This window comes from Budorcas taxicolor, chromosome 11, assembly GCF_023091745.1.
Source record: "Budorcas taxicolor isolate Tak-1 chromosome 11, Takin1.1, whole genome shotgun sequence".
Lineage (NCBI taxonomy): Eukaryota > Metazoa > Chordata > Mammalia > Artiodactyla > Bovidae > Budorcas > Budorcas taxicolor.
The window spans coordinates 155,754,089-155,765,121 of NC_068920.1; the positions used below are offsets into that span (position 1 = coordinate 155,754,089).

The window sequence follows — 11,033 nt, forward strand, 5'->3', positions numbered from 1 at the left end:
GCCTATCCCGGGGGCCAGGACGCGATGAGGCTTGAGGGGACCGGGGGCGCGCTCTCGGGGGGCAGGGGTTCGGAGGCCAGAGGGGCAGGACCGAAGCCCGGGGGCGGTGCCAGCGCCGGCGGCGGGAGGCGCAAGACCCAATGACAGCGCGCGCCGCCCCCGGGGGCGGGGCGTGCGGAGCGCTCTCCCGCCCTCCTCTGGCCCCGGCCCCTCCCCCCCCGGGCGTCCGGGGCCGCAGTGAGTGAGTGGCACTGGCAGCCTGTCAATCCCTCAGCCGAACGGCCTTCGAGCCCGGTCCGCGGCGGCTGCTGGCAGGGTGCGCGGCTCTGGCTGTGGCGGCGGCGACTTCTCTCGCCCCATCAATCTGCTGTCCGCCCGGCGCGCGGCCCGCCGGGGCCCTTCATCGGGCTCAGTGCCCCCGCCGCGCCGGCCCGCTAGCTCCCAAACTTTCCTCCTCCGCCCCTCTAGCTCTTCTCGGCCGGCCCGCCCGCCGGCCCTCCTCCGCCGCCGCCTGCCGCCGCCGCCGCCGCTCCCTCCCCCGGGGCCGCCGGGGTTCGGATCCCGCCCGGCCGAGGCGGCGGCGGCGGCGGCGGCGGGCGAGGGAGGGGAGTGCGCAGGCTGGCGCGGGGGGCGGCGGGCGTCCCGGCAACTCGGCCGGCGCTGAGGAGCAAGTTGCGCGGGGCTACCCGGCGGGGCGCGCGGCGGCGAGGAGGCGGCGCGGCGGCCGCGTGAGGGCAGCGGGCGCCGCTGCGTCCGCCTCCGCCACCACCGCGGAGCCCGGCGCTTCCGCCCGCCGCTTCTCCTCAGCCTCGGCGGCGGCGGAAGCCAGAGCCGGGCGCCCGTCCGCACTGCCTCAGCCGCGGGCCCCGCCGGCCGGGCCGCCCCCTCCCCGCGCGGGCGGGGAGCGCGCGGCCGCCTCCCCCTCCCCCTCCCCCTCTTTCTTCTCCTCCCTCGTCGCCGCCGCCGCCGCCGCCGCCTCAGCCTTCGCCTCAGCCGCCGCCGCCGCCCGCTCCCGCCCGCGCGCGGCGGGATGGACGATCAATCCAGGATGCTGCAGACTCTGGCCGGGGTGAACCTGGCCGGCCACTCGGTGCAGGGGGGCATGGCCCTGCCGCCTCCCCCTCACGGCCACGAAGGGGCGGACGGCGACGGCAGGAAGCAGGACATCGGCGACATCCTCCACCAGATCATGACCATCACCGACCAGAGCTTGGACGAGGCGCAAGCAAAGTTGGTGTCGTCTCATTAAGCATCTTTTGTGTGTGTGCGGGAGCCGGGCCGCGGCAGAGTCCGGGCCCGGGTTGTGCCCGGGCCAGGGCCTCAGCCCCGGGCGGGGAACTTTCTCCGAAAAGAGGCCTCCGGCCCCGGCCTCTGGGGAACTTGCCCAGCGCCCCTCGACGCGGGCGGGAGTCGGCAAAGTTGCTCTCGGGGCGCGGGACGGACTTGGTGCCGCGTGGATTTCGTGGGTTTCTCTCACCCCACCTCCCCGCGTCCGGCCCTCTGGCAGCCCGGCCCCCTCGCACGGATTCAAACCTCCCGCCCGGACCCGGCTGCACGCCGCCGCGAGCGGGCCCCGGGCCGCACTTGAGGGAAGTGCAACTTTCTCCTCGGCCCGGAGTCCCGGCACCCCGGCTCCGCTCGGCCGCTGGACGACCTCGCTGTGCGGGAGGCCGCCCCAGCCCGGGCGCGGGGCTCTGGGCGGTTCCCCGGCGGGTCCGGGCGCGAGCGGCCAAGTTCTCGGGAAGGGAGGGCCGCCTCGCAAACTTTGCCGAGCTGTCACCGCCCGCTGGCCGCAGTCGGCCGGCCGCCCGCTCCGCGCCCGCTGCCCCGGCGGAGGGCGGACGCGGGAGCCCCTCCACGCTGTCTTCTCCCCTGAGTCGCCGCCGTCTGCCCCCGGATCGCGGCTCCCCGCACGGGTTCGCGCCCCGCGGTCTCCGAGGCTGCTGCCTGCCCGGCAGATGGGTCGCGCTGCATTCGGGCTGGAGCTGTAGCAGCCAGAGCTTGCCGGTTGTCGCTAACTAGTCAACTTGAGTTTTCTGTTGATTTGACGGGGTTCAAAAGAGCCTTCCAAAATAGGGGGCCGGAATTAAATCTTGGATCTAACTTAAGGAAGGCGCCATATTATTCCATAGGTGATGCTAATACCTTTGTGTTTTGCTGTTTGTGTTTTAGGAAACATGCCCTGAACTGTCACAGAATGAAACCCGCGCTCTTCAGTGTCCTGTGTGAGATCAAAGAGAAAACAGGTAAGACGCTGCGCCCCGCGGTGGGCCTGGAGACCCCTGAGGTGGGGTCCGAGCTACTCCTTCGACTCTCCAGTTGAAAGCTGCTGCTTTTGGGCACCGCCATCTTTGATCATTCTTTCCTTCCCACCTCCTGATCTTGAGAAAAAACTGCAATAAATCTGGAGTCGATTTCTGAATTCCGCTCCTGGTGTAAAATGAAGTGTAGAGTGGACGGGGCAGGGTCGCAGTCCCCAAGCGGCCACCTCTGGCTGCAGGCGGGGAGGGGGCCGGGAGCGCCAGCCACCCTTTCCTGCTCCTTTCGCCTTGTTTGTATGTCAGTTTTTAAAAGGAGCCACGGGGACCGACTCCCGCGGAGAAGCATATCCCGAACTTTGTTTTACTTAGCCTTAAGCTTCATTTCCACAGATAGAAGAATAGATGCAATTGAACAGACCCCAGAAGTATGTTTGAATTAGTATTTTAGTTCGGAATACTACTTTTAAGAAGCTGAAAGGGTAATGATGTGTTTAGGCGTATACAATGTATTATATCTATTACTACTTTTATTAAATTTTATGCTTGGAGTCATTACATTGTAAACATACTTAATATATTTTATTAAGTAGAGAAAGGTCCACAGGTGCAGGTTGAACAATTTTTGAAGTATTTAGGGCAGGGAATATATGAGAAGACAGCTTTTGCAGAAGTGCTGAAATGAAAACTATAAGTATATATTAGACAAATTTCTGACAATTCATCTCAGTTTAGTTTCCTTGTTAGACTTTTTAAAAACTGAAACTATTTTAGTCTTGAGGTGATGGTAGTGCCTCAAGTAGAATTTGAGGTTTAATTTAGATTTTATTATTTTGTTTGAGGCATTATTTTCCCTGTATATGGCAAACAAATGCATTAAACAAGCTTTACTGTTTATTTGTGTGTGTGTTTGTTGGGTATACAGTATTATAAAGTTGCTGTTTTTTAAGTTGGCAAAGAATAGAAGAGAAAGTTAAAGTCCAAAGCATAGGAATATTTAAGTGAAGGTATTTAAAAGGTTAAATGTGATTGTGTTTAAACTGAATGTACAAATATTAGCGCACTGTATATAATTGTTAGTTGGTAGAAGAGTGGTCCTCCTTTTAAACAGATTTTCCACCATGCAATTCTATTCTAATTCTAAAAGTAATCAATAAAAGATGAAGGGTTATTGCTGTCTATTAAAATATATGCTAAAACCATAATTAACAGCAAATATTGAGAGCCTGAAAGACTACTTTTCCTGCTTTTCATTCACATAGTGTGCTTGATTTTTTTATGTCAAGTGAGTGTTTTTAAGATATATTTTAATTTTGAAAACCACAGACATTTTAAAATAACTTTTACTCTGTTGGTTTTTAGCTACCTTTAGAAAGCATTGTGATTTAAAACGGTAGATAATTTTGATCTGACTATAAAACAAGACATCAAGCACTAAATCTTGAGATTCTTAGTTTAGAAGCCTAAAAGTGCGTAATTCTCAGTAAATTATGTTGCTTAATGTCCAAGGGTTTTCTTGCTATCAGGGCTCCACTTCAGTTTTTGCTGACAGCTAAGCACTGGGGTATTGACTATGTTGTGAATATTAAGATTGATTCAACTTTATATAGCATTATATTACTAGGGAGAGGGGACTGATATCCCTTCCTTCTCACCCCCTTATCATGATTCTGTTTTTTTTTTTGCCTTTTTAAAGTTTTGGCCTAGCTAGTTTGAGAACCAAACCTAGCAAACTGCTTTCCTTGTTTAGACATTTAGCAGCAGGCAGAATTCAATTAGGAAGCATAAGTCCTCTAGTTGCTTATTTGCACAAGACTTAGTTACACCATTCTGAAAGGAAAGTGTAGTCAACCTCATGTCAAAGGTGAGTTACAAAAAAGAAAGAAGTCTTTTCAGAGTCTGGGATTACTGGCAGAGAGAGCCTTGGTAGGGCACTTGCTGTTTAAGAAGCAAGAGGTAGCTGACAAAAGAAATTTTTATGTTTTGAAAATTGTTTCTGAGGCTTTCAGAGATAACTTGTAAATTAGATTCTCTTTTTGTGCTTTGGCCAGCGGATCCAAGTTTGCACGTTATCTCTTTTGTAAAAAGCCAACGGCCGACAAAGAGTAAAGGCGGCTGTCTGGGCTGAGGCATCTTCCTGCCAGCCTCTCTAAGCTCGAGAGGGACGGGATTTAAGTACCAAATGATTGATGGGGGTGAAGCTCTTTCTCTCCTCTCCTTTCTCCCCTACTACCCAGAGCTCCACCTCACTCTCCAAAACTACTCTTAGAAGGAGACAGGGACGCTGAACTCAGAATCCTTGATTTGAAATAAAACAGCTGTGTAGACATTAGTGTTACCGAAGCAAAGAAATTGGAGCAGCAAATTCCAGGCCTCCCCCCCTCCCCCATCTGTTCCCACAGTCATGCTTTGGAAACATCATGAGCTTATAAAATAAGCACTGTAGATTATAATGTATATCATGTAATGCTTTTTAAAAAAAATCATTTTATTAAATCTAATAACATAATCTCCAAAGATTAATTCTCTATAACCTTAGAGAAAGTTTACCTAGTCATTTGTAATAGAAACTGGGAATACTACGTGATGACTCTATTTTGCATAATAGAGGGGTAGGGGGTTGACTAGTGGGGAGATGGGGGGTAAAGCTGTCATTTCAGTGGATAATGTCATTTTGGTTATGCTTTTTAAAAAATAAGACAAAATCATTAAAAAAAAAATCCGTATATTTGCAGATCTGCCAGTAGCTTTTGAGGTTTCTGATCAGGCAGTGAACACTGCCAGTTCTGATGCACATAAGGGGTTTAGTTTGAAAAACATCTTTTTTCCCTTCTACCAAATATGAAAAGGTATTTTTCCCTTCTGACAGATAAATGGATAATCTACCACAATTATACTTTTTTTCTTGTTCAGAGGTAGGAAAAGTATACCATGAGATGCTTGCTTTTTCTTGAAAATGTGTTCTTTTATAAAATTTATCATTCAGTTATTTTTGGACAGAAATATCTGTTGAATTGTGATAGCTACGCATTTTGAAAGCAACTGAAAGTTACAGGCTTTAAAACAAGATATTTGCTCATTTTAAACTAAGTAAGTGACCAGTGAGATAATTGTTAAAGATTTCTTTTTTAGCCACATTTTACCATCTGTCTCTTATTAAGTATCCATGATACTATGAAGTCTCCTTATCTACATAGTTCTTTGGGGGCGTTCCCTCACATCTTTTTGGCCACCTTAATCTTGATTGTTGAAGTACTTTGTGAGAGGATTCCATTCTCATAAATCTCTCTTCTTTCCAAAGCCCTTAATTATGAGAGTTTGAATAAAGGAAATGAGAAAAAAAAAATGTATTTAAAAATATTTTAAAATGAAAATTCAACACTCTAGTATATAATCAGAGTCATATTGTTAAAAAATATTGTGTATTAGGAAAAAAAATCAGCATAACCTTTTCCTTTCTAAATGGTAGGTTAAAATACTCCATGTTGATAGCTGCCAACCAAACTCTGATTTATTGCCACCACAAACCCTAAATAGCATTCATTTACTAGTAATGTCTAATGGCATACATGATGGTTTGCCAGATTTGTGGCCTTTGTGAGGCTTATAAGCAGGACTGACTTGGGAAGATCATAAAACTTAATGAACTTCTCTACTGCAGGAGGTGTCCGCAGGGGAAGAGAAAGGCCTGCTTGCCTGGTTGGGCTGGTTGAAGTATTTTTTATGTTTAAAGAGAAGAAAATTACTATTAAAAATGCTTTGCTTTTAAAGGAACCCTCCCTAGAAAGAGTCGTAAGGATTTTACATATCAAAACTGGATCAAGAAGGTAGCTTGTGAGTTTTTATATGTGTTTAGAATATGATATATATGATTAAACCTTTTATCTTTACTGCTGTAAGTGGGACTGGCTTTCAGAGAGATAAGGCAGTGCTCTCAGTCAGCACCTCTATTTCTGACCCTAAGGGTTTAGAGACTCATGGCATCTTCTTTTTCTAGCCTGTTTTCTTTCTTTTTTTAATGCTTCAATATAAAAATGTGTTCATTTTTCTTTTTACAGTGCCAGATAATTCTTCAATTCCTAGTGTATAAAATCCAAATATTCCACCAAGTGAAATTTTAACAAGAAAGGTGAAAATTGTTGTATGTGAGTCTAAATGTTACATATAATATATATTGTGTATTCTTTTAAGTTGCTCTTGCAGTACTTGGAATATAGTTATCATTGTTTGTTCCAGAGTTTTAAAAACAAATGCTCTGTTTGATACATGATTCATTTCTGTGTTTTTGTGAACTATTTTCTAGTTTTAAAAACCTTTTTATTATGGAGAACTTCAATTGTAAAAATATAGATAAAGAGAAACTTGAATCCCCATGAACTCATTGCCTACCTTCAGCAGTTAGCAACACTTGGCCAATCGTGTGTTCTCTGTAACTCCCACCCTTTCACAATTATTTTGAAGCAAATTTTAAAGGACTTTTAATGTTTTAAATTTTTTATCAGTTTTAGACATTATCGCTTATTTACATTGGAAATATTCAGTGATTAAATAGGGAAAATTACAAAGTCAGTGTATCCTGGAAATGTCATAAATTTTGTTGCTTTATTGCAAATTTTTTCTGTGTAATTTAAGAATATTTTTTATTTTTATAGATTTGCTTAGCTTACTGGAGCTTTTTAAGGAAGTTTTGAGGAAGGATGTAAAGAGTGATGTTTTTCTAACTTTCTTTACTCTTCTCTCATCCTTAGAAGATAATACATGTAATACATTCATAGAAAACGTAGGAAAAAAAATCTTCTCTACTGGTTTGGAACTTCATGATCTAAAGTATCAAGCAGGTATTATTTTAAAAGTATGGACCTGTCTTCCATACCTTTTTTTCTTATTCCCAATAAAAGAATATTGAACCCTCTTGTCAATACTAACTTGATCTGTGCAAGTAATTCTTTCATGCCTCAATTTTAGTGGACTTCATTTTATCATAGATCTATGTAGTTTTGGTTTTTATTTGGGACTTTACTATGTTATTATGCTAATTTACATAATTTTAATCCAAATCAGAAGTATCTTAATACAGTGGCAAAGGAAGCCTTGCCTTGCCTCAAAGAGCACATTGGTTCTTTGACTTTCATAAAAATTTTCTGGGTATATCTTTCATGTTAGGATCCTTTTCCTTTTAACTAATTTTGCTTGTATTTTTAGATTTCTGTTTACAACTTTTGTAAATGGCTACTTCCAAGACCTTTAGCATCTTATTTGGATTATGTGTGTTTTGATAGTTTCTGGTGGCATTGTATAGGATGAAGTGATATGAAGTATGGCTATGAAGAATAAAAACCGAAATTCATGAACCACACCCTAAATCATTTGTTTTATTTTGTACTCATAACATTGAAATATTTCAGAATACCTAACAGATCAGTACCGAACACATCATGCTAAATAAGGATTTTTATACTATTTTCCCTCTATTTATGTACATATGAACAACTTTAGGCATTTATTCTTTCAGTATTGACATTATAAGAATTATGTTTTATTAGTTTTCTCAGCAGGCTTGTGTTTTAGCCATTTATCAGTGGTATCAGCATGATTTAGGTAGTAACAGACTAACAATGCTTGTACACTCCCTCCCATGTTGACCTTTTCAAACATTTGCTCTACTTCAGCAGGCCATTTGAGTCTTTACATATGAAGAGAGTAAATAATTTATATCACTATGTAGTGTGAATTGGTCAAAGTTTTTTTAGATCTATCTAGCTAAAAAGATTTTTTACAAAGTTGTAGAAGTTAATCAAACACACAAATTGCTATCAGAGCTCTGTATTAGTGTTACATTTAGCAAATAAATTAGTAGGAAATGCTTGAATGAGCCACTGAAAAAAATAAACCATCTTTTTATGCCTTTAGACACAGAACATATTTGAAAATAAATTTCATTAATCTTCAACTCTTGATTCTAATTACCCCCTTTATAGGCAGAATAGTAACCAGAATCTCTTCTTCTTTATTGTTATTTTGAAAATAGAGGTATTCCATGAACATATACACATGCAATAAATATAAGATGTTTGTAGTTTTTGATGGTTAATGGTAGTTTGCTTTGGTACTAAATTTGAGTGTATGTCTAGTAAAAATATTGGTGTGATAGAATGTGTTAAGTTGAATTGGTGTGGCATTTTTTTTACTTTTGACTAACATGATAGTAACTCATTAGGACTGAGGACAGTTAAAATTAATTATGGATAAAAATAATTGTTAAAAGTTTCCTACTTGTTTTCTTCAAGTTAAGTGCTTTACAAATGTTAAACTGTTTTGAACAATAACCCTTTTTGTGTGATCATATTAATGAGAACTTGGTATACAATGTAATCCTTTTAATGTTGCTGATTCCTCACAATGTTTAAACCATTAGTTGGGAGACTCAACATATGTTATGGCAAAATGATTTTTTTTGTTTATTTTGTTTTATGTGATACATAAGTTTTCAAAGCATATTTCTTAGGCATCAGAGTCCAGCAGGTGGCTTTTTACATTAAAAAATTCATAAATTTTAAAATCCCATAAAATTTTATTTCAAATTCTAATTAACTAATTGAGAATGTCAACATTTCCACTGTCTCTATATTAACATTTATAATAGAACAAATGGTTGCATATAGAAATTATCTGCAACATAATCTAAATTAAGATTCTAAACAGGCATTGCAGATGCTGGTAACTTTGGCAATTATCATTTTGTTTGGTGAACAGTAGTAAAACAGTGTGCGGTAAAAGTGTTTAGAGAGAGAGGATAAATAAATTGAACAGTTTTGCAATGCAAAGTGGTTTGTGGTGTTTTTGAGGATTTCTTGGCTCTCTCTTAACTGCTATTGTGAGCCTGGAGCAGATTTCCCCATTGCTAATGCCCTAGAAGTATTAATTCACTTTGATATGCTAATTAGAGGGCATTATGCAAGAAATGAGATTAAGTGGCAGCATGAAGCCATTTGCCTGTCAGTAAATTGAGAGCTTTAGCATCAGGAGGAGCTTTGTTTTTTTTTAAGTTTCTCTTGGTTTTGCATATAAATAAAATTGATTGAAAGGTCTAGAGAAGCTTCTAGAACATTGGTAGATTCTTCCCTCTATGGTTATTTAAATGTAATGTTACATAACTTTTCTGAATATTAATTGATCTAACTGGAGATAAATATGAAGTTTTCATCTTGTTCCCTATACATGGAAGGATACTAAGAATTTTGCATCATCTAGTCTTTTTCCCTAGAGCCCAGTTTCAGAATATGGCTAGTGAATTCTTTTCAGAAGTGTTAACTTGTGTGTCTTCACTAAACTGAACTTCACAAGAATATTTTCTTCATGGGAAAAAATGAAGAAGTTGTTGGATTGGGCTTCAGGAGACTATATTAAATGAGCATTAAGACTCTCACTTAAATACCTAATTCTAGTTGCTGGGAGGCATTAGAATTAGTGGTTAAATTCTACCGTTTACACAACCTGTGGAATTTACATTTCAGCGTGTATCTGTTGTTTTAAGATTACCATATTATTTGATTTTCACGTTGAAGATGGTGTTTCATACTTGATTCTGCTTTTGCTTTTGCAATTTAAGCCAGGCCTTTGATTTTCTCTCTATGAAACTATTATGTGATTTCCTACATTTTGTAAGGAAATGTATGAGTGAATGCAGGAATAGGAATGATGAATTGGGAGGAGGACAGAACTTTGGGCCTGTGAAAAAATTAAAGTTTCCTCAAACATGGAACTTCTACCTGTATAAACCATGCTGAGGATAGAATTTCCAAACCCAGGCTTAACTGCAGTCTGAGGTGTGGTTGGACAGGATGGGGTTTGGATCAAACATTCAGACTGAGGTTTGCTTGAGTGTCTGAATTCCACCACTGTAACTGTGACTCTAGACCCAACAAAGCAGAACTTCTCTTCAGAGCCATATGGATTATTTAGTCACCACAGCTGCCATGCATACAGGCTACTAAGGCTGGCTTCTTTTCCTGTGCATGTGTGGTGCTTGTTAATGTTAATGGGAGTCAGGAATGTGCACACAGACAGAGGGATGAGAGTCTCTCCTGAGACAAGGGTCCTGATTGCATTTCTCAGTGAAGAGGACTTAGTGTACCTGCACATTAACTGCTCTTCTAAATGAAAAACTTGGTGACTTTAAATTCTCATTCCTTTCTCAGACTCCCTGAACTAGTTAAACCAATGAATCCTCATTAGTCTCTGATTACTTGCAGAATTTCATTTAAAACATATGAAGTTAGTTTTGATTGAAATGGGAACAAAAAGCTTTTGAAATTGCATATTATTGTTTTTTGAACAAAAGGTTTCTACTGGCTTTCAGATGTACTAAGCCTTTGTAAACAGGAATTTATAGTGAAATGGGAGGAGTTTTTGACATTCCACTTGAGTGGCATTGATAGGGGAAAAAAATCACAGCATTAAAAAAATATACATGTATGAAATGGCAAGTTCATATGGGTGTATTATGTAGAAGCCTTTACTATCCAAGTGCCCTCAAATGAGGAAGAATTGACTTAGGTGGTCTCATAAGTTTCTTTCTTTCTCCTCTTTTCTTAAAAAAAAAACCTAAGGATGAAGGTAGTTGGAATTCATAGTCAGATATATCATTTTCAACTTGGAATAGGGACTAGAACAGGAAATTGATTTTATATTTATTATGAAAGCAAGAATTCTGCCACCGACTGACAGCCATCCATGTTTTAGTTTTGTGATAATTGTTCACAGACATTATTCTGC

The 11,033-nt window shown here is 42.2% G+C and overlaps 1 protein-coding gene across 1 annotated transcript in view; it reads left to right on the forward strand.

Moving 5' to 3' along the window:
* Window positions 1-1,030: 1,030 nt before the first annotated feature.
* PBX3 (PBX homeobox 3) overlaps window positions 1,031-11,033 on the forward strand; it is a 220,770-nt gene continuing 210,767 nt past the window's right edge. Inside the window, exons 1-2 of the mRNA XM_052649009.1 lie at window positions 1,031-1,230; window positions 2,173-2,246. Coding sequence (XP_052504969.1) covers window positions 1,031-1,230; window positions 2,173-2,246 — 274 coding nt within the window. The remainder of the gene's footprint in view (window positions 1,231-2,172; window positions 2,247-11,033) is intronic.